At 42.0% G+C, this 24442-nt stretch overlaps 1 protein-coding gene across 2 annotated transcripts in view; it reads left to right on the top strand.

Moving 5' to 3' along the window:
• LOC147698733 (high affinity choline transporter 1-like) overlaps window positions 1-24442 on the top strand; it is a 150532-nt gene that overhangs the window by 102402 nt on the left and 23688 nt on the right. For both annotated transcript variants that reach the window (XM_086933501.1, XM_086933500.1), the window contains one exon: window positions 7795-7938. In XM_086933501.1, coding sequence (XP_086789627.1) covers window positions 7795-7938 — 144 coding nt within the window. The remainder of the gene's footprint in view (window positions 1-7794; window positions 7939-24442) is intronic.

The raw sequence follows: 24442 nt of genomic DNA, 5'->3' as shown, positions 1-24442 counted from the left end.
GATTTGGATCTCTAATGAGGTCCACAGCAAAATAAAACAAGATATACAAATTTTAGTCACTAATAGCAATGTAAAAAATATTACAATCACATATTGAAATCCTTTACTGCCATCAGATACATCGAAATAAATATACATGTCATTTATTATTATTAAAATTTCCATAAATGGAGAATTCTTAAAAGAATACACATTCCATGCAAAAATTCACACCCTAGAACAACGTTATGTGCAAAATGTTCCAAGGAGGAAAAATCAATGATCAAGATTAGGGTCTCAAAAGGGGACCATAACAAAATAAGGCAGGATATGTTAATTTTAGTCATGAGTAAATCGAGTCAATTGAGATAATATTTCGCTTACATATTCAAGTCCTTTACAGTCGTCAAATAAATCAGAATAAATACACTCGTAATTTATTATTATTAAAATTCCAAACCAGGGCAATTTATGAAGGAGCTAATTTGTACAAAGAGTTCAAAACCAATAGCAGTCTTTGTAAGGTCTTCGAACAGCCCCAAAATGTACATTCTTGCTGAAAGTGTTACCCTGGGTCAGATAGTTGATAGGCATACATACAAAATTTCATTTTAAATGACACTTATTTTAAAAGAACAAAGTAGGACAGGACATGCACTACCAGGTGCTCCAATGTTGTCCAAGATGTAGTCTGCTACTGGGGATTCACTCTCTAATTCAAAGAGTGTTAGACGTATATATGTAACCAATTAGCATCTCTTGGTTAGGAGATGTCCCCCTGTGCACAACTGTGGTAAACGAAAGCAAATGGGTAAAAGTTCAAACACAAATAAATAGTTCTCCAATTAAACCAGTCTGTTCTTATATTGAGGTTTATTTACATCAAAGTGTGATATTCCTTCATATCAAATTTCATGCCTGTTGAGGCAAGACTTCATATACATTTTAATACATCAATCCCAATGCATTTCGGGCAACCAAGTGCCCTTCATCAGGGGATACATTTGTAATGAGAACAAATACCAGTGCTTACATGAAGAATGCACCCCGAATGGGTGTGTCATACTGCAAAAAACGTACATGACCTTATCTCCCAATTTTGTGATGCCACAAACATAGGTAACTGGTGAACCAAGGATGCAAACCTTGTAGGTATGCACATTGGAACACGGTAAAGAATGGTGCACAGATGAACCCATGTGAAACCACTATAAACAGAGAGGCCACAAACGATACATCAGTTTGTTAAAAAAACTGCACTTAAAAAAACAAGTCAATGCTGAGGTGACCTGAAAGACGAACCAACTGTCAGTTGAAGTGATGAAATAAGAGCGTGAAAACATGTGTCCGAATTGATGAGTGCGATTTCTGCATACTCGTAAGTGGCTGTCAACGTTTTAACGAAAGTACGGATGAGAAAAACAAGGGTTTAGGCTCACGTAACCAAGATGAATAACTATGGAGGAGTCTCGTTCAACAAATGCGCTGCCGCCTATGAGGCAAAACCAATCAAGTGTCAGTCTATAGAGCTCCCACAGAAAAGAAATCTGTACTGTAATCAAAGTGTGCTTATAATAACAATGTTCCCGCAAGCATGCGTTGTCAGGCATCTCAAGCCAGCGAAATGTTTAAGACCCAGCCGGTCTTAGTAAAAAAGCAACATTGTTAGTGGGTGGAAACTTCCGTATAGTGACGTGAGGAGGGTCTCGTGGTACAGTGAGGTAGATAATGCGTAAAATGGAGCGCCATCATAGAACGGGGCTTCCATCACATTGTGGATACTGGGGAGAATACCAAATATGAGTGCAAAGTTCACCGTGGATTAGACAGGGAACAAAAATACAGTGTTAAAGTGACGGCTAAAAAAAAAACAAAAAAGCAATAAAACGTGTGATTATACGAAGATGTCCAAGAAGTGCAGAGAATTAAAAAAGCAAGTCACCAGCATATATAAATATCAGCATATTTCAAAACAAAAGAACTGCACATGTGGAGGCACCAAAATAGAGAGATCATATGCGTAAGTCAAAATGAACACAGTCTTATATAAAAGCAACAAGGTAAGAGATAAGGTCATGTGCGCTTTTTACTGTATAACACACCCATTCGGGGGGCATTCTTCATTTAAGCGCTGTTATTTGTTCTCATTGCAGATGTTTTACCCTGATGAAGGGCACTAGGTTGCCCGAAATGCATCCGGATTGATGTATTAAAATGTATATGAAGTCTCGCCTCAACAGGCATGAAATTTGATATGAAGGAATATCACACTTTGAAGGAAATAAACATCAACGTAAGAACAGACTGGTTTAATTGGAGAACTATTTATTTGTGTTTGAACTTTTACCTATTCGCTTTAGGTTACCACAATTGGGCACTGCTACTTGGTTACTTATTTTAAAAGGACAACATTTTGTATAAAAAAAGAAAGGAAAAGTAGTCCATCCCCCCTCTCCAGCAGCAAAAGTTATATGCAAAATTATTACAGAGAAGGTAAAAGCACGGGAAGCCATGGTAAAAGTCTGCATATAAACCCAGGGCAGATTTACAAGCCGCTTGCACCATTTTTGCTTCACTTTTCCCATGTTAAAAGTGACGCAAAAGTGGCTCAAGGGGCTTGTAAATCTGCCCCCTAATGTTTAATTTCTTGAAAGTATAAGTTACATAAGGCCGGAAACAAGAACAAGATTGTAGTTAAAATCTCATATAGCTCCTGCAACAAGTACCTTCTTTCTAAACTATGATCAATATAAGTGATTTAAACCTCTACAGAGCAGACCTGTAAGTTTGTTCCTCCCATATAACAATATACAAAGATGTTAAAATAGGTTCAAGAACTCTTTCAAAGGTTTGTGCATATTATTTGATTCTTTAGGTTAAAAAGAAACTTGTGTGCTGCCACTATGGTTTTAATATTGTTCTGTAAAAACATTGGCTGTAGCATCTGAAGACAATGAGATAACAAGACTGGGCAAACAAACAAAACATGATTAAGGTTCTGAATGCCCAAATTGCACATGTTACAATATTTTCCTGGTCTGGATCTGGCGGGGGTAGATCGATTTGCCATTAGATCATTTAGGGGATGTAAATTTACACAAAATAAAATCAACATACAGCGAATACTATGATCCAAATTCCAGGCTAAGTACTACTGGGGAACTTTTGGATTACATGATGCAGATATTACCTCCTGTCTTTTCTTCCCCTTACAGTACTCGAGATCCCTCTGGAAGCAAATAATGAAAATAGTACTTTTTTAAGAAACATTTGAATTCTAAATGCAGGAGAGAAGTGACAAACTCCTCCTGTGTGTCGAAATGATTCAATACAAGAATAAAATCACAGGAGAAAGAGTATTGATCTGTCTTTGCAAAAAACATTTCCTGATTTAAGAAACCTTTTATTGTATTTGGTTCACTATTCTTCAGCTTATAGCCCCACTGAATCCCTCTAGCGAACCCTTGAACAAACGAGCTTATCAGGCCAAGTTCTAAACTAATAGCTGGAGTTGGGACCAATGTATTGAAATTACATACTTTGTACAAGATCTGGCCTTCTATTTTGTCAAGGAAACTCCATTTTCCTAGTTGGATAGATTCAATAGCATATAATAGTGTAGGAGGGACTTTCCCTTTAAAAACATATCATATACAAAAAATGCCTTCGTCCCATTACATTGTAAAATGGACATATCCTATTTGCATGTGAATCAGCTTGAGAGGAACAGTGTTCTATCTGTGATTTGTCCATTGTATTGATAGCTATTAATTTCCACAGGCAAATGTATTATTCTTTCCGTTTTTATTTACTTTTAAAATCTAAATTTTACTTTGGAGACATTTATCTACTAGAAATGTACCTCTGTATATTTCTGAAGTGACAACAGTTTCCTATTCAACCCAATAGGAGTTAAGTCCAGGATTGCAATATCTTCTGCATACATCCGATAGGAGAAAGATGACCACCTATCTTTGGCCCATCACCCATCTGATGAGGAAAGCATTTTGGCAGGTCTGCTACGTACAAAGAGAAGAGTAGTAGGGCCAACACGCTACCTTGCTTCAGGCCATTTTCTGTAGGTATCACGGCGGATCAGCTTTTATCTCCCCCTAGTAGCACCTGACACCATGTATGAGAGTGCAGAGTGATAATGACTGAAAATATTGGGGCAGGCATTCCCATTTTTTGTAGTTTTTTCCATAGTGTTGGCCTGTCTCCCTTATCAAAGGCCATTGCAAAATCTATAAATGCCACAGAGACATTTGACCTTCGAAATTAAACATACTTCTCCTTTATCAATTTCAACATACAGATGTTATCCAAAGTGTAGTGTTTTTCTCTAAATCCTGCTTGTTCAATGGGAAGAATTTTCTCCTCCACAACCCAGTCCTTAAGAAGATCCAAAATACTATATGCAAATACTTTCCCTACCGCATCTTATAAAGGTATTTGTCAGTAATTGCCTGGAAGGTGTCTAAGCTCCTTTTTAAAGAGTAGAATTAAAATACTACCAAACCTGGACGGGGGAGTCTTCCAATGTTGGTAGCAGTAGGACAAAGGGGGGTAAGATAAGTAGCCCACAACATAGGCTTTTTTTTATTATTGACATGAGGAATTCCTCAGGACCCGTTGCTCCAGAGGCTCTCATTGTCTTAATGAGTCCTACAATCTCACTCCTTAAAGGAGCACAGCAACGTTCAAGAGGTCTAGACATTTAGGTTATGAAGGTAGATGTCCAAACGGAATTAGAGTTAGCTGGGTAAAGTTCTTCAAGATAAGAACTTCAGACTTCTTCTTTTATGGGAATTGGGAGGGATTTTACCCTAGAACCACAGCTATCTGAAATTATTTCCCAATACCATTTAACATTATTTCTTGAGGCTGCCCCTTTTAACTGGACCCAATTATATTCTTCCCTTTATAACCTTAGAGAACTTTTTTTTGCACTTGTTTCCTCTTTAACAGGTTAATACATGTAAAACGATCAAGGGCAAAATTCTCGAATTGGGCTTGTTGAGTTACCAGGCTTGGTACTTTTAGCTCTGATGCATTGTAATGAAAATGAAGCCTAACAGCGTCTTGGTCCAAAAAGAAAAGCCTTGTCAGTAAAAGTTTGTTTATGCAAGCCTGGATGATACATTTCAGATTGAATCTGAATCACCTGCACATTTGGGTAATCTACATTTGTTTGAATTTTCTGGACTATTTTGAAATTTTGCTTTGTTGTTCAAAGGGAGCAAGGAAGCGGTTCTTTAAAATTGCCAAGCCCTGGGGCAAGAACAACCTCCACGTGACAGTGCACTTTATTCCTAAATTTGTCAAACCATACTAGGGAGGGAAAACCCTTACTGGTCAGTCAACCATATTTTATTAGTTAACTAAAATCTGTCACATGGTGTTGCATACTGAGCTTTGTGTATATATAGCTGAAAGTGTACAGACTGCTTCGGCATATGATACATATTACAGGCTTTATTCTTTCTTCCATGTCATCAAATGTTAATGAGTCTGCTTTAGGGAACCTTGGCCAAGCCTACATTCAAGACAGAAGAGCAGACTGTATTTTGTTTGAACGTCATTTCTATGCTGCACTGATTGGAGAAATGTGTTAAATTCTCATTAAGAGATCTGTAAAATATATAAATAGCTAAAGGTGTCTGTCAGCACCTAATTTAGTTGTTCAGAAACTAAGAAAGCAGTAGCAGCTGGCAGGGAACGGGGTGGAGAGGCAGTGGGAACACAAAATTAAAAAAAAAACACTTACCTCCTCAAAGCCAAGCTGTCATCTTTCCACCATTGTCTCTTCGCTTCTCCGGCGAGTCCCGGAAGTAGGAAGCACACAGGCTCCCCTTAGCCAATCATAACGCTGCATTTCAGCATCGTGATTGGTCTGAGGGCTGTGGTCATGTGCTCAGATGGGGGCAGGAAGCCTGTGCATGGTCCCCACCAGGCTGTGCATTACAGCCTGGTGGGGCACATGCAAAATGCGCATGACTGTTTGGCCGGCCCAAGACGGCCGGCCAAACCGTCATGCGCACTTGGAGTGTGCAAACCACTCCTCCCCCTGTGCATCCAGCATCACCCCGTCCCAGCCCAGTCCCGAAACTACGAAAAATAAAATGATAATTACGGTGTCATTATCATTTTATTTTTCCTGCTCTGAAAGCTGTGGGCGACGCACCTCTGCCTTAGAGAAGGAGCCTCCCCTTCATTCTCGCCCAAGTGTCGCTGCATAGAAAACCTATGAATTCCAAAAACCTAAGCAGATTCCAAAAGGTACCAACCTGTCTCTTTTCGCCCTTTTCTATGCAGAACTATTTTCAATGGTCTGGCATTATTTTTATTATGAAAAAGTTTGTTATCCCTGTGCACTCGCTTGATTTAAACTGGTTCTTCTGTGCTTGTGAAAAAGGCGTTCTAGTCGTCGCACGTAGTCTCACCGTGCCTTAAACGAAAATGTGGAGTGTTGTGGGTAGGATGACCTGCCCTCTAGACTATGCGCTCGGTCAACAACGAAACACGTTGGTTTCTTATTCAAGTTCGGGTTATTTTGATTCAAACGTTGTGGATTCTTCAATTCATTTTAAAGAACAAATAACAAACAATATTTCCTTGCATGCATAATGTCGATCTTATGTCGCAATATCAAGGTTCATCATAGTTTTACATCCACCCAATGCATTTCGGGTCTACGGACCACGACCCTTCGTCAGGGGTCTGTAACAAGGGGTAAAACAGGACCAAATCAGTTACTCCGCCAATGTGTTCACAATATTAACAAATGTTGATCATGCTCGTGACCAAACGTGCTACCATTAACTACCCACCGCAGTGTAATCAAATCATAACGTATGTAGTGCTAAAAACCAGATAAAGTGCTGTAAAGTGCAACAGATAGAATAGAATGGTGATAAGTGTATAGAAGTTAAGAATACGAGAGATAAGAGAGGGACAATCTGATGTGTCACAGTGCGTTGTCTGATTCTTTCGTGAGTGTTTATTCTTATTTACCTGTACTCTTTACTCTAGGCACGATTTCTGCGATATTCGTAATGGACTGTGACACATCAGTTTGTCCCTCTCTTATCTCTCGTATTCTTAACTTCTATACACTTATCACCATTCTATTCTATCTGTTGCACTTTACGACACTTTATCTGGTTTTTAGCACTACATACGTTATGATTTGATTACACTGCGGTGGGTAGTTAACGGTAGCACGTTTGGTCACGAGCATGATCAACATTTGTTAACATCGTGAACACATTGACGGAGTAACTGATTTGGTCCTGTTTTACCCCTTGTTAAAGACCCCTGACGAAGGGTCATGGTTCGTAGACCCGAAATGCATTGGGTGGAAGTAAAAATATGATGAACCTTGATATTGGGACATAAGATCGACATTATGCACGCAAGGAAATATTGTTTGTTATTTGTTCTTTAAAATGAATTGAAGAATCCATAAGGTTTGAATCAAAATAAACCGAACTTGGATAAGAAACCAACGTGTTTCGTTGTTGACCGAGCGCATAGTCTAGAGGGGAGATCATCCTATCCACAACACTCCACATTATTTTTATTATGACATCTTTTGTTACTATATAATATGATTAATCGAGTAACTGCCTGAACCTGAACTAGAATAGGTTACTTGTGTCTGACCTAAATGAAGTCTTGGAAAATCTCAAAACATTTCCAAAATAGGTATTCGCTGGGACCAGCGTGTAGCTTTCTTACCAATGGGAAGTTTCTCTTTGATTTCCAGTATTTCATGACTGCATTACCTGATTTCTTTTTGTATTTTAAATGCAGTGGACTTGTGTCCCGTTCGCCCTGATGAATCCAGCCACTGAAAACATTGCTTACACTGCGGTTCATGAGTTATATCAAGCCCCTTGGATCGGCAAGCTTGACCCTGAATATATTGCAAGATGGATGGATGACCTGGTCTATCTGGTAAGATAATGGCCCTCATCATGAGTTTCATTTAGAATAGTTTTTTATGTTTTCTATTTCATTTTAAGTGAACTAATCCTATTGGCTGTTATTTTGCCGCCCCAGGAACTGGCTGTTCATGCAGATGTTTGCCCTCTACATTGGGAGCTATTGTATAAATATTGATTTATCTGTTTGATTCGAGCTTGGTGAAGCAGACAATAAATGTACTTTTCGATCCTAGATAGATTTATAAAGTTATAAGATACATAAGGATATACATCTGAGTATGACCATATATTTTTATCCTCTTTTTATAGTCTCATCCCTATTTTTTTTTATAAATAATCTTTATTGTTTTTATGGAGGAACAAAGCAGAGAAGGATTTAGTAACAGGTACTATGGGAAATTCAGTTCCGAAGCCATGCTGTTGAGTGCGTTTGCAACGCTGGGTCAGACAGACCTACCTTATCCTGGTGGCTTCAGATGTCATGCTTGGACTTTTGAGTGGTCATGGGTTCTTGGTCTCAAGACAAACAAACCTCTACACAAACAAGGGGAATGGCACACTTACAGATCCTTGGGGAAAGGTGAGTCAGGAGTTTGTCAGGGAACTATAAATGTCCCTAAGTCCACACTTTAGGATCGCAAAGGGCATATTGATGGGGGGTCAAATGTCACTAGGTATCCTTAGTCACTGAAGTCCACATCTCATACCTACTCTCCCAGGCCAGGGAGTGGGGCTGAGGAAACCTCAAGGGGTGATCAGAGACACATCAGGCAGAAGGTGATCACCACAGTCTCCTTGCAGTGCTGCTCTCCCTCTTCACTTGTGGGACGGTTATTGCTTTGGATGCTAGGGTCCGTCAGCTTCTCTTGACAACTCTTCAGTCAGGCAGCTAAGACAGGGTTTATCATCTGTGCAGGCGTCCCCTGCAGGTATACCTCCAGGACCCTTCTTTCTTCATGCAAGGCAGGCATCTTTCTAGAGGAGGCCTAAAATGCTTGCAGCAGATTTCTTTTTTCTTTTTTATTTATTTTTATTAACACTTCGACAAAAGCACATCAAGCAGATACACACAGGTTACCACCTTAAGACAGTTACATTTCACAGTATTCAAATATTGTTGCAATCATTACATTAGGCAGATCAAGGGGACCCATCGGCTACAGGCCCAGACTGACCACCAGGCGGGTGGCAAATGTCCCCTTGTACCGGTTCCAAGCCCCCCATATCTTTGCCCATTTCGCAGGGCATCCCCGAGCTATAAAGACTGACTTCTCTCTAAACATGCATCAGTCTAGGTCCTCCTTCCACTTGCGCACTTGGGGTGGTTGTGCAGCCCCCCACTTCTGCGCGATGTTACATTTCGCAATCATATACGACAAAGTGGCCCATTGTGTGGTGTAGGCATTTAGATCCGTAGGTTCCCAGATGTTTAATATACATATTCAGCTGCTAGTCCATCCCCAGCACCGATCTCAGTGTGCAATGCACGTCCCTCCAATATTGCTGTATCTGCTGACAGTTCCACAGTGTATGATTGAATGTTCCCAGTTCCACACATCCTCTCCTGAATTCCCCACTCTCCGCCCTTCCCATTTGAAACAAACCTGGGCCGGTATATATATCCTGTGTAGTATTTAGAGCTGCTCTAATCTATGGCTGGCTTGGATTGCCACAACGCGTGGGGAGGAGACCACCTCTCGCCAGTCTTAATCATCCAGTTCTATTCCATCCCCGGTCCATTGTCGCCTAAGGGCCTGCAGCGGCTCTTCCATGTGGTTTATCAACTTTCTATATATTAGGGATATGGTCTCTTCTGGGAGATGCCCATACAGCACTCTGTCCTCCAGGGGAGAGGCCTCTGGGAGAACCACACCACTAGGGACATGGGCGAGCATGGCATGTCGGATCTGTAGGTAACGGAAGAGCTTGGCGTCTGAAAAATTACATTGACCTTTAAGCGTCTCAAAGTACTGTATCGCTCCGCTCTCCCAAATGTCTTTGATGTGAGTTATCCCTATGGGGTCCCACTTATCAAACCCCTTAGATATCCAGAGTTTACCCAGTTTTTCTGTACTCCACAATGGTGTGGTCAGGGTGAGTTTGCCCTCCCATCGGAGATGTTTATTGACTGTGTGCCAGACGTTTACGGAATAAGCTGTAGGGCCCGTTAGAGGGTATCGACTGGGTTTAGCATATAGTGCTCTTGTATAATCTCCCTCCAGAAGTTGCCATCTATCCATTGAATAGCCGGGGTGGCTTGGATGCCCCTAGATCCCGTGATTAGTGGCCGCCAGCTGAGATGCCCAATAGTACTTTTTCAAGTCTGGCAGACTGATTCCACCATCGTACCAATTAAGGGCCAACTTAGAAAATGCTATGCGAGGGCTCCCCTCCCAGAGTAACTGTCTCTGAAGACCTTCTATTTCCTTAAAATATGTCGCCGGGACCGGATCCATCTCGTTCTGAAGAGCATATAGAAAGCGCAGCAGAGCCATCATTTTAAAAAGGGCTGCCCTGCCCAGCATGGAAAGCGAAAGGGCCTTCCAGTGCGCTACATCCTTCTTGAGTCTCTGTATAGGTTGGTTCAGATTTCGGGCATAGCGGAGTTTCGGGTCTAGTGCAACGAAAATTCCCAAGTACCGAAACCCGTCAGTAACGGATCTGAATCGGGCAACCCCGCGGTATAATTGGCGGTTCCCCCTTAGTGGCATAGACCACCGATTTGAGCCAGTTCACTGTGAATCCAGAATACCTTCCAAATACTTCCAAAACGTCCAGAAGGCAGCTCAATGAGCCTCCGGGGTTGGCAAGGTACAGGAGGATGTTGTCCGCGTATAACGATATCTTGTCCTCCCAGTCCAGGGACCACCACATCCCCCGGATCGACCAGTCCTGCCTAATCCAAGCCGCCAAAGGTTCGACCGCCAAAGCAAATAATAGTGGGCAACCCTGTCTGGTACCCCTACTGAGCTGAAAGTCTGAGGATTTATGATTATTCACCACTACCCGTGCCATCGGGCCGGAGTACAAAAGTCAAACCCAACCTATGTATTCCTGACCAAGGCCCAACTTGCTTAAGACTGCCAACAGGTAAGGCCATTCCACCATATTGAACGCCATTGTGGTGTCCAATGACACTCTCACTGCGGGTTCCTGAATAGTAGCCGCTCGGCTCAATACACCATGCAATCGCCGTAGGTTAAGGGCAGTGTTCCGATGTGGCATGAAGCCAGACTGAGCTGGGTGAACTAGTGTAGTGATAACCTTAATCAGTCGTGTCACCAGTACTTTGGCCAGGACCTTAGGCTCCACATTTAGAAGTGATATAGGTTGATAGGAGAAGCAGTTCGACTTGGGCTTGCCCTCCTTGTGTAGCCACTCGCTGATCATATGGAAGCATGCCTTCCTTCCTACTCTCCAGCAACTTAGCCCGGAAATGAGGGGCAACCTTGTTGGAATTCAATTTATATAATTCGATGGGAATAACATTGGGACCTGTCGCTTTACCCGAATTCACCCCCCGGATAGCTTATGCCACGTCATCATCGGTCAGATGGGGGTCCAAGTATTCTCTATTATCCTCTGAGAGCGCGGGGAGCATTATATCCCGTATCATCTCAGCATTTTCTTCTTCGGTGAACCTGCCCGCCTAGCTATATATCAGTCGGTAGTGATCCGCAAAGGCGTCAGCTATAGCCTGCGGCTCCATAACCGGTCCAGAGTCTGGCCCCACAACCTTCGGCACCAGTCTCAAAGCCCACTCTCGTCTATCTAGCCACTCTATTAATTTCCCGGCCTTATCACCGAGCTTGTAGACTCTGCCTTGTACCCTCTACTTTGTGCCTTGGCTCAGTCCCTGGAATTCATCTTGTCTCAACCAGAGTAGATGTAGGCCCTCAGGGGAGACCGCCTGTGCATGTTCCACTTCTGACTTAATCACCTCCTGCTCTGCTCTGTCTAGTTCCGCCTGCTTCTCCTTCTTCTTCCCGGCTATCAGGGAGAGTGTTTCCCCCCGGATTACTGTTTTATACGCCTCCCAAACAATCTGCATGGAGACAATTGAGGCTACGTTTTCCCGAAAGTAGTGATCTGCTGCTTTGACAATACTACACCGGGTGTGCGGATCTCTCAGGTGCCATGAATTAATGGGAGCAACTCTACCCGCACTCATACCCTCCCACTCCTGTCGAAGCCACACCGGGGAGTGATTTGAAATGCCCCGTCCCAGGTGACGAGTTTCTCGGATAGTATGGACTTGTGATGCCGGGAGAAGCACATAACCTATTCTTGACAAACTGTGGTGTGCCCCCGATTAGTGTGTAAAATGTTTACTCCCTGAGTTGTGCGCCCTCCAACCGTATACAAGTCCCATAGTATCTGCGAATTCAGGAAGCCACTGCTGAGCGGGCCTGACTATGCGGGGGGATGTCTGTCAAGATCCCCGGACATCACCGCATTAAAGTCCCCTCCCAACACCAAGACCCCCAAGGGAAGGTGAGAAAGATTCTTCCCAAATCTTTGAATGTTTCGGACTGCAGGCCAGGAGGAACATAAATCGAGACAAAATTGGCCGTCTTCCCCTCCCACAGGCCCGATATCCCTACATACCTGCCCCGCTTGTCTGTCCACGTGGCCCGTATAGTGAGAGGAAATGAATTTTTAATCAGTATGCCCACCCCCGCTACCCCTGGGTAAATCCCGCATGTGTCTCCAGTTTATATCCCCCCTGTGTAGGGCCATGCCTTTGTTTCCTACCAGATGGGTTTCCTGTAACAGGATCACGTCCGGCGCATGGCGTCTAATAAATTGGTTGACCATCCCCTGCTTTTTTTTGTCCCCTAGCCCATTAACATTCCAGCTAGCACTTTGATCCCCGATCTGCCCATGTCACCCGGCATCTATCCTTAGTAAAAGCTGTGGTAACCCTGCTTTGCTTTTTGATGATGTCGATAAATTTGAAACTATGTAACAACAACGTAAGAGAGACCGATCAGATAAACACCAAATTTACCTATTAAAAGGAAGGTGAAAAAAGTGGGTGAAAACAAGGAAAAAAGGAAAAAGAAAAAATACTTTTTTCTTTAAAAGAACCCTCACACACCACTAGTTGGTGACATGCTTCATCATTGGGTTCCCACTGGGGAGACCGAATGTCCCCCAGTGTGTTACAACGCCTGATTTACAGCGGAGCTGATTTTCTTGTTTTCGTGATAGTGTAGTGTAGTAGTGCTTAAAGTGCAGTGTCAGTGATTAAAAATATTGTAGTTAAAAGATGACCAACAATGCCCTGTACTACCTCTAATAAAGGCCTGGGCGGCATCAATAAAAGAAGTGTAGCGGGCACTTATAGGTTCTTAAATTTGAAACCTAGTGCCCTAAAACTAGGTCGACATGTTTCAGCTGTTAAGTGCTAATTCAGCTCAGGGGCAATTTGCGAGAGTTAATATTGGATATTCACTCTTGCTTTGTGATGTAATAAATTGGTATTTACATTTTGTTTGTCTCTACATTACCTTGTGTCTTACAGATTATGGGCCCTGGTGAAGTCTGGGTTAGCCTACTCGGGTAAAACCGTGAATTTTTCATTTTTAACACACATATATCCCCACGGATTGGGTGCGCCTTAGCGCGCATACACACCACCGGAGGATATGATTTTGGTCCTGAGGAATGCGGAGCTGAATTAGCACTTAACAGCTGAAACATGTGGACCTAGTTTTAGGGCACTAGGTTTCAAATTTAGGAACCTATAAGTGCCCGCTACACTTCTTTTATTGATGCCGCCTAGCCCTTTATTAAAGGCAGTACAGGGCATTGTTGGTCATCTTTTAACTACAATATTTTTAATCACTGACACTGCACTTTAAGCACTACTTCACTACACTATTACAAAAACCATAAAACCAGCTCCGCTGTAAATCAGGCGTTGTAGCACACTGGGGGGGACATTCGGTAGAGGAGTGACTAAGAAACCCTAACTCTCCTGTTGTTTTTGGATACATTTGAAACTTCAAACCATAAAATTATAACATTCAAAAACCAAACCTTCCTCTCCCGCCCTACCCCCTCCCCCTCCCTGCACCCCTGCTTCTGGCTTACACTCATCCCCAACTGGCAGAGTGCCTGTCGCCCTACACACACACACACACACACACTACTAAATAACTAATGGTAGTAAACATGAAAGGAAGCCAGCCACCTGTCCCCCCCATAAGCCCAAAAGTGTCTCAAACAATGTGTCCGTAGAAGCGTTTGTCTCAGTGTATCCCCCGACAGAGTATAAAGTCTTAGCACCGCTCCCACTCCCTTGTACCTGACCATGATGCTATAGTCCAGGGTCAGGAATTTCCCCTCTCAGTCCCGCTCCTGCATTGCTGGGTCAACATCTCCGTTCCCTCCTCCGGTTCCACTGGGAGGACGGCTGTCTAGCCAGTCAGCCGCCACATCAGGATTGTCGACGACCCATGTTCTTCCCTCCACCTCCACCCTCAATCGCTCCGGGAACATCATTGCATATCTTATACCTTTATCCCTCAGCTTTTTCTTTCCTGCCAGGAAGTTCCTCCGTTGTCTCTGTACCAATTGCGTAAAAAGTCAGGAAAGAAAGGGTGGCATTTTCGTACAGCAAGGGGGAGCCTGTCGGGTTGCCTATAATACAGCTTCTCTGTCCCTAAAGTTCAGGACTCTTGCGATCATCGGTCACGGGGGCGCACCGGGCTTCGGCCGACCTCCTGGGACCCTATGCGCCCGTTCGATGGTGAAATAATTGCTAAGCCCCTTGGGCTTCAAGTGGGTCAGAATCAGGTCCTCGACAAAAAGGTCACGGGACGGTCCCTCTGATTTATCAGGGATTCCCAGAATGCAAACGTTATTGCACCTCGCCCCCCCTTCATAGTCGTCGAGCTGACGTTCAGCCCTTTCGTGGGATGCTTTAAGATCACGTACGTCTTGCTGGAGCTGAGCTACGTTGTCCATTAGGCTGGCAGTCTTTCTATCAAGGGGCTTGACCTTCTCGTTCACTTTGGTGAGGTCCGCGCGGATGATATTCACCTCAATAGAAACCGTATCAAGCTTGTGGTCTACCGATTCCATTTTTTTCCCCAGGGAGGATCTAATTCCATCAATGCCGTCATAACTTCGTGCAAGGTCAAGTCTGGAGCCGGGCCCACGGCGTCTCCTCCCCCCAGGCTGGGGGTCCTCGGGTCTGCTGGTGAACCCCTAGGCAAAGTGTACCTGTCCAGCTTCTTTGTCTGGATTTGCAGCGCTCCCTTGGATGACCGGGATTGGTGCCTCTCAGAATCCAGCTTGGTTGCTATTTTGCACCGGTCACAGGGTACCTGGATATATGAACTATCCCGGGATGCACCAACCCAAATGCCCTAATCCACTTCCCCAGTGTGGGGCAGCCACCCAGCCTCCGGAAAGTTAGAGATCTGCAATCCCTGACTGTATCCTTTATGCGAGGGTAGCACCCCGAGCCCCCGCCAACATGTCTCCCCGCGTCCAGAATGGAACCGCCGCTTTACTTGGTGCAGCTCATAGTCCATCTTGGTGCCACCATGAGCTCCGCTAGACTCGGACAGGGACAGCACTGCCCGATCAGAGCAGCCCCCCTCCTCTTGGCTCCACCTTACTTGTTGCCTGGTCCTCCGCTCGGCACCCAAGATCTCTGGCACACTCAATGAAGCTGGTGTCTCCCGCAGCCAGGGATTGCCCCCCAGGGGGGTCAGGGCATTGCCTCCTATGTATACCTGCCGAATGTTCACAGCTGGCAGGCACACCCACAGCTGGTCGGCCTCTCAACCCTCATAAGCACCATGATCACTCCTGGGTAATATTGCACATGCCCCCCTCCTGGTGTTATAAGGAGCGAGGGGGGATAGAACCAGAGCTTGCAGACACTCTCCCCCCCGCACCAAGGAGCCTCCAGCACCGTCTCTTAGTGCAGCTCTACCCCGGGCAGCGTCACCGTCGCGTTGCAGTCCTCAGAACCCTCCGAGCTCAGCGAGGAGCGAGCTCCGGGGGGGGCACCCTCACCCGCAGAGATCGCCGCCCGTCCTCCTCACCGCAAAAGTGCCCCACAGTACAGTATTTACGTCTGAGCCACGCTGGTGGTTCCGGTTGGGCCGGCGGCTTCCCGTCCACTCTACCAATGTTGCCGTACTTCCTGCCGGCCTCCTCTCCACTGCAGTCCCCGGCTTCAGGTCGCGGGGAGGCTGCAGCCTACAGAGCCCCGTACTCCGGTTTCCAGGCCCGCTGGGAGATCGGAACTGCGGCCGGACACCCCTCTTCACCGCTCCAGCGGTATTACGGGCAGGATTAAGTTCAGGATGATGGGCTTAGGGGGCTACAACAGCGGAGCCGAGAACTCACGCCACCATCTTGGTCAGGCGCGTGGCTCCTCCATTGCTGCAGATTTCTTCAGGTGATGTCCCTTCACTTGACAGGGAAGTTGCCTGTCAAAGATGCAGCTCAGGCAAATCTTCCACTCATTGCTGGGTGTCACCTACACTGGTCATGAGAACTCCTGAATCATTGCTCTGGAGTATCAGTCCTTCTCTTATATTAATATTGCAGGTGGAGTTTGTGTATTCCATGGGTGTTGTCACTGAACTGATTTAGATTGTTCTGTCACTTTGTGGATCCACTCTCAGACAGGCCAGTCACTCTATTTGTCTTTAGGGGTTAGTAGTCAAGCGGAGGTGAGACTAGGAGTCTCTACTGAAAGAAAACAAAAACGTGGGCACAGTGATAAGGGGAGCTGTCACACCTGCAAACTTTCCGTGAGCAGCAGCTTCAGGGGAACTGAAAGGGTAGGTCCTTTCAAAAGCCTAGCATTGCACGTCTAAGGAGAGTGTGGTCTCCAGGCTCCCTCCGCACTCCTCCAATAAAGACCACAGAGAGTCCTGCTCTAGGTCTCAAGATCCCAACAAAAGCTTTCCTGGGTGTACACATGCAATGGTTGTGTGTGCAGTGTGCAGAAAAAGGTCAAAACCATGACAGAAACTCACTTTTTAGGTAAATCAGATCAGGGCTACATGCTTGCAACATTATGCATGGGATAATTAGGGGTTCCAAAAACCCCCATTTTATTTATGGCAGGGAATATTTGTGCAACTTAACTTGTATTGCTGACCTGAATAGGATGGCTTGGCAGGACATCAAATGGTGTGTGTGGGGTTCCGTTGTTACCCGAAAGAACATTCCATGGGTTCCAATTTTCTCAGAGTGGGAGGGGGAGAAAATTAGAGAACCCAGAAGGGACAGCCAAGTTAGAGTCCATGTTAGGAGTGAATGAATGGATGATGTACTACAGCATGGTAATTGTGGTTGCATTTTGATTTGTGAATGTAGTGGTCTGAAGAAAGGTTCATGTTTTGTGATAATATTCTTACACTTTGTATACATTGAATTTCATTTGTCATCTGCTTCAGATTTGCAGTGCTATGTCAATCAATCATTTGTGTGCAACAAGCTGCCAGATGTGCGTGTGTGGGCTTGTGTGGCTGTGTATAAACAAAAGTGTTACACTGGGAAGAAAGAGCTAGGTCTTACTTGAGGTGATTGACGAAAAAGTCTGAGTGAGTTCACATGTCGAGGTTGCTTTCAGAACATATTTCTCCGCATGAATACCAATGTTTTCCAAAGTTTCCTTGTGTTTTCCAGTTGTTATATTGACTTTACAGGAGAGGTTTGTGAGGGGCTGGAATCCTCCATGTCTCTGTGTATGGATCCAGCTTTGCACAGCACTATTCCATTTAGTATTGAGAAACACTGCCTGAAATGCACTTGCTATTAAAACACAGCACTAGTGGAACAGGGCCAAACAGTTTATTCTGTGCTAATAACTTCCAACTAACAGATTAACATATTCCCCTCTCAAATTAATTTCATATTTCCCTATACTAATTCCCCACTAATCCTGTTTGGGTTCCCGAGTAGTGTGCTACACCTCATCAAGGGTAGAAAGCTCTATATAAATAAAAACCCTTCCCTCTTCTATCCATCCACTATCCTTTTTCAATCCAAATAACAAACTCACATGTCCACCACTCAAATTAATTTCATATCTCCCTATACTAACTCACCACTAATCCTCTTTGGGTTCCAGAGTAGCACGCTACTTGCCAAAAAAGTGCTTCAACGCCTCGATTAATTGGACAGGTCGCACATGAGCCCGGTTGTAGGTTGCCATTCCTGTTGACCTCTTTTACACATCTTTACCACAGTTAAACAAGATGGAGGCAGCTGTGAATGGAAGATGGGGAGCAGAGCTGCAAGTTGTTGTAGAAGTACTTGGTAGGCTGTAGCACAGAGAAAGAGAAAGATGAGTTTGCCATATCTTACCAATGCATCGACTCAAGTAGTCTAAGGCCTTGACATCCCAGGCAGAGAGTCGTGATGAGTGTAGAGATTCTGGCAGGTACTAGAATTCCAAAATATGCTTTATTCTGACTGTCACTGTGGCCTTTTCCTTCTTTCACCACCGGTACACAGTCAAAATATCGACTTGGAAATATCGACCTACCATAATATCGAGTCTGAAATATCGAAGGAGCATAATATCGAAGTCAAGAATATCGTAGGACAGAATATCGACCCAAGGTAAGTAATATCGAAATTCTTAATATCGATGTAAGTAATATCGAAGTTAGTAATATCGATAGCATATATATCGATGTTACTAATTTCGATGACACTAATATCGATATTTGTATTATTTTATAGTTTTTTATTATGTATGTGTTATATGTTTAATTTAAGTATTTAAAATAATTACTATTATATGTGTATTAATTTTATATAATAATAAATTAATTTATAAGAAAATTGTATGTTTTAGTACCGGAGCGGGTTGTGGGTTTATAGGGGAATAGGGTGGGAAGTAATTTAATTATGGTAAATTGATTATTAATTAGTAGGATTAATTAATAAATTATAATTAATTGGTAATTAATTGAAAATAATAGGAAAATAATTTTATTTAATTTATTAATTGATATATATTTTGAAATTTAAACTTTATTGTTTAGTTAATTAAAACCATAACAATTTTATGAATGTCACACATAGTTATAAAATTTATAAATTTGTCGCTAAAAAAAAAAAAAAAAAAAATGTACCAAAAAAATTCAAAGCATTAATTGTTCATATTGTTTTTATACGTTTCTCAAATGCCTGCAAGAACTTCACCAGCTTGCAGTGTATTCTTGGAGCAGTAGTATCCAGGCTTCCAATAATGGCTGATCTACATGTTCGTAGTTTCATGGACCGATAACTTTCCTTTAGGTGTGACCGTTCCTTGGATAGCATCTTACAGTGACAAATTATGTGTATTAGATCCTCTTTAGGGCTACCACACAGTCGACAAGAAACGTCGTCAAGCAGTTTCCAGGCAGGTTCATTTGCTCGTGTGGGAAAGTCCCCAAGTCTCAACGCCATCAGCTTTTTCTTAATAAAAATAGAATAAGTTGTTTCCAGGTATTTTGCAGCTGTCAATGTCTTATAGCCATTTATCACAGCCCATGAATGCGAACGATGGGAGAACATTTCTTTGTCCAAGATTAACGAATGAAGTTTGGCCACTTTATTTAGGGTCTGTTTTAGGACAACAAATGACAGATTATTATCCCATAGGGTTTTTGAGCAAGTTGTCTCCAAAGCTTGCATGAGAAATTGATTTGCTTTGGAATTCTTTTGGGATTTGAACTCTTGCCATAGGTAGGTATTCAGATTGTTATTACTTGCTTTTTGCTTGATCTGGTACCAGACCTTAATATACGAGTATTGTCTCCCCGGTATTTCGTTTTTTTAGTCCAAATTCAAGTCGCAATTGCGCTGGTGATGTCGTGCGTGGGAGACGTAATACTTTTTTGTATATTTTAGTTGTCAGGATGTTTAGTAGGTCGGCATCCTTTCCGTGCATTGCCACACTTGCATAGGTCAGGGTTGGGAGGATTTTGTTTGCCATTACGGTTAGAAGGGGTTTGAGTGATGGCCCTTCCAATTTTTTTGCCAAAGTACTTAGTCCAAATATCAGAGCACCCGCTCTTTGTGTCAGATAGTTCTTCTGTTCTTTTAGGTTAAGTTTGTCATCTATATAGAATCCCAGACATTTGTAAACCGAGACTTTCTCTAGAGGTTTTCCTTTTAACCATATATCATGATGCAATCCACGGCGATTAGTAATCAACATGGTTTTAGTTTTTGAAATGTTTAATGACAACTTGTTTGCCATCAAGAAGTCCGACAGTTTCGTTACTAATCTGGTTAACCCCACCTTTGTTAGGCTCAGGAGGACAATGTCGTCTGCATAAGCCAAATGCGTGAGCTGTAAATCGCCAAGTTTTGGTGGGTGGGCATTGCAGTGGTTCAATTTCGCAGAGAGATCTGAGATAAAGAGGTTAAATAAGTGTGGCGCAAGAACACACCCCTGTTTGAGGCCGATGGTTGTTGGAACTTTTCTCGACAGTCGTGATCCGTCTCCAATTTTTACTTGAGACCAAGTTTCAGAATAAAATAGCAACAAACCTTTTAGGATACACTCAGGAATTGCCCATGATAATTGATATATATGTTCTGTAGCGGGTTGTGGGTTTATAGGGGAATAGGGTGGGAAGTAATTTAATTATGGTAAGTTGATTAATAATTAGTAGGATTAATTAATTAATTATAATTAATTTCTAATTATTAATTATTAATTGGAAAAAAATAATAAATTAATTGATTAATTGATATATATTTTCTGTAGCCGGATGTGGGTTTATAGGGGAATAGGGTGGGGAGTAATTTAATTAAGGTTCATTATTTAATAATTAGTAGGAATTATAAAATAAATTTTATTAATTGGTAATTAATTTTAATTAATAGTTAATTAATTATAATTATTTACTAATTATTTTTCATTAAATCATTATTGGATAAATGTGTTATATTATGGGTAGTTGTTTTATAGGGAAATATGGTGGGAAGTAAAGTAAATTTAATTAATTAATAATGTATTAAAACTAATTGTATTGGTAATAATATAATTGATAATTAATTATTAATTGGTAATTAAATATTATTAAATGGTATTATTTTATATTAATTTTAGGTAACATATATTTTGCTAAGCATGTGTTTTATAATTAAGTAGAGGTATTGTATATGGTTTATATTTATTTAATAGTTAATTTATTTATAATTCCAAAAGTCGTTTATTTATAAGTATGTTATTTTAACCCTTATACTATCCAACACTTTCCCTACTGTTGCACTCTCTGGAGTTGGAATAGTATTTTTTACCCCTACGCTATCCAAAGCTTTCCCTACTGTTGCACTCTCTGGAGTGGGAATAGTAATTTTTACCCCTACGCTATCCAACGCTTTCCCTACTGTTGCACTCTCTGGAGTGGGAATAGTAATTTTAACCCCTACGCTATCCAACGCTTTCCCTACTGTTGTACTCTCTGGAGTGGGAATAATAATTTTTACCCCTACGCTATCCAACGCTTTCCCTACTGTTGCACTCTCTGGAGTGGGATTAGTAAATTTTACCCCTACTCTATCCAATGCTTTCCCTACTGTTGCACTCTCTGGAGTGGGAATAGTAATTTTTACCCCTACGCTATCCAACGCTTTCCCTACTGTTGCACTCTCTGGAGTGGGAATAGTAATTTTTACCCCCACGCTATCCAATGCTTTCCCTACTGTTGCACTCTCTGGAGTGGGAATAGTAATTTTTACTTCTATGCTATCCAACGCTTTCCCTACTGTTGCACTCTCTGGAGTGGGAATAGTAATTTTTACCCCGACGCTATCCAACGCTTTCCCTACTGTTGCACTCTCTGGAGTGGGAATAGTATTTTTTACCCCTACGCTATCCAACGCTTTCCCTACTGTTGCACTCTCTGGAGTGGGAATAGTAATTTTTACCCCTACGCTATCCAACGCTTTCCCTACTGTTGCACTCTCTGGAGTGGGAATAGTAATTTTTACCCCTACGCTATCCAACGCTTTCCCTACTGTTGCACTCTCTGGAGTGGGAATAGTAATTTTTACCGCTACACTATCCAACGCTTTCCCTACTGTTGCACTCTCTGGAGTGGGAATAGTAATTTTTACCCCTACGCTATCCAACGCTTTCCCTACTGTTGCACTCTCTGGAGTGGGAATCGTAATTTTTACCCCTACGCTATCCAACGCTTTCCCTACTGTTGCACTCTCTGGAGTGGGAATAGTACTTTTTACCTGTACGCTATCCAACGCTTTCCCTACTGTTGCACTCTCTGGAGTGGGAATAGTAATTTGTACCCCTACAAAATCCAACGCTTTCCCTACTGTTGCACTCTCTGGTGTGGGAATAGTAATTTTTACCCCTACGCTATCCAACGCTTTCCCTACTGTTGCACTCTCTGGAGTGGGAATAGTAATTTTACCCCTACGCTATCAAATGCTTTCCCTACTGTTGCACTCTCTGGAGTAGGAATAGTAATTTTTACCCGTGCGCTATCCAACGCTTTCCTTACTGTTGCACTCTCTTGAGTGGGAATAGTAATTTGTACCCATACTTAATCCAACGCTTTCCCTACTGTTGCACTCTCTGGAGTGGGAATAGTAATTTTTACCCCTATGCTATCCAACGCTTTCCCTACTGTTGCACTCTCTGGAGTGGGAATAGTAATTTTTACTACTACGCTATCCAACGCTTTCCCTACTGTTGCACTCTCTGGAGTGGGAATAGTAATTTTACCCCTACGCTATCAAACCTTTTCCCTACTGTTGCACTCTCTGGAGTAGGAATAGTAATTTTCACCCTTACGCTATCCAACGTTTTATATAAATAATTGTAAAACAATTAAATGTATATTTTATTTTTTATATTACTTACATTTTATTTATGTTATTGTTTTATGTTTGTAAATGTATTAGTAAATTAGAATATATTTTAATAATTTATAAATTAGTAAAATAATTATTAATACTTATTGTTCAGTACATATATATTATATATTTAGTGTATATATTTAATTAATGTATTATTAACATATATGTATTATTTATTAATTTTAAACATTATTAGATACTTTTAAATATGTATATTTTATTTATTAGTGTTATATACTTAATTTTACATTTATATATTAAAAGAAAAAAAATCGATATTTTTAACATCGATATTTTTTACATCTATATTATTTTTTTGATATTTTTGTACTTACCATGTTGTAGATAGGATGTCGATATTTTTGCCCTCGATATTATTGACTCGATATTCTTGTAGGTCGATTTTTATGAGGTCGAAATTCTGTCAGTGATCCTTCACCACCTTTACCAGTGACCACATCCGCTGAGAAATGAGGGTCATTGGTAGTAACGTGGAAAGAGGAATGGGATAAGAGAGAGCACAGAGACACAGTACTCCACCACTCTGAATCGCCACTTCTGTTGATGAAGGATGTCCATAGGATATAGTGGCTATTTGAAGTAATTTGGAGGTTCTATGCTTCACTGTAATAGCAAATTGATTTACCTTAGCAATATTTCTGTGTAACCAAATTTCAATCAACAGGATTAACCTGAATACTTTGTTCTGTTGAGAAACTGCAAACAGTCCCTTTCCTCGTCTGAAACGATAAATACTATTTCGATATTGTACTGTTTGCTGAAAGTAAGGTAAAGAGAAGGGAATTTGAGACATTGAGAGGAAAACAACTTGATTCACCATTTTCTCAACTGACTTCTATCACAATAACTCTACACGTCAGACTGCGAAGGGTACAAAGACAGAACTTATATTATGCCTATATTTTTCAGATCTTTTAGAATCCTATTCTCACAAGGCCTTTACCTGAGGTCACATGATTCAGTTTTTTCTGCACAACTGAACTACAATGACTCTTATTCCCTTTCCTATAGTGGAACTCCATTTTGTGCCCCTTTTTAGATTCTTGTTTTTTTTCATTTGAGTGGAGAACAATTTTGAAGCAAACATGTCTTTTATCCAATGATTTTGCAATAGCATTACTTGGTTCACCAAACTAATTGATTATTTATCTCTTAGTTCTTCTACTTCGTTTTTTCTTTTTTAAATTATTCATTGTCTATCTGTCAGGCCACCATTAAGGATCACAATTTCCACAAGAATTGTCTTGATTCAAATGAATTTCAATACTGACATGATTGCTGCTTAATAGTCCTAAGGAAATCACACCTTTGTGAACCCTTTTCAGAAGCCTCCTGAAGCGCAACTCCAGAGTACTACCAGGCGCTGGCTTTCAATGAAGCTGCAGGGAGCATCATCTGATTCTGGTGGACTTTGTACGATGTACAGGACGCTGGCTCTTCAGACGCCAGAGAAGAGGACACTTCCCCTATATCTGGAATACTCATAGCTAAGCGGTGTTCTAGTGTTTAAATAGAGACACACTTAAGACAGCCTCTGCGAGTCATGTGATCCTGAGATCACATTTTAAATTTTGTGAGATCTCGCAATGCACGTTACTGAATAACAAACACTACGAGATAGTCTC

Source organism: Lissotriton vulgaris, chromosome 8, assembly GCF_964263255.1.
Source record: "Lissotriton vulgaris chromosome 8, aLisVul1.2, whole genome shotgun sequence".
Classification (NCBI taxonomy): domain Eukaryota; kingdom Metazoa; phylum Chordata; class Amphibia; order Caudata; family Salamandridae; genus Lissotriton; species Lissotriton vulgaris.
Note: the sequence above shows the minus strand (reverse complement) of the source record. Positions and strands in the feature narration are given on the sequence as shown.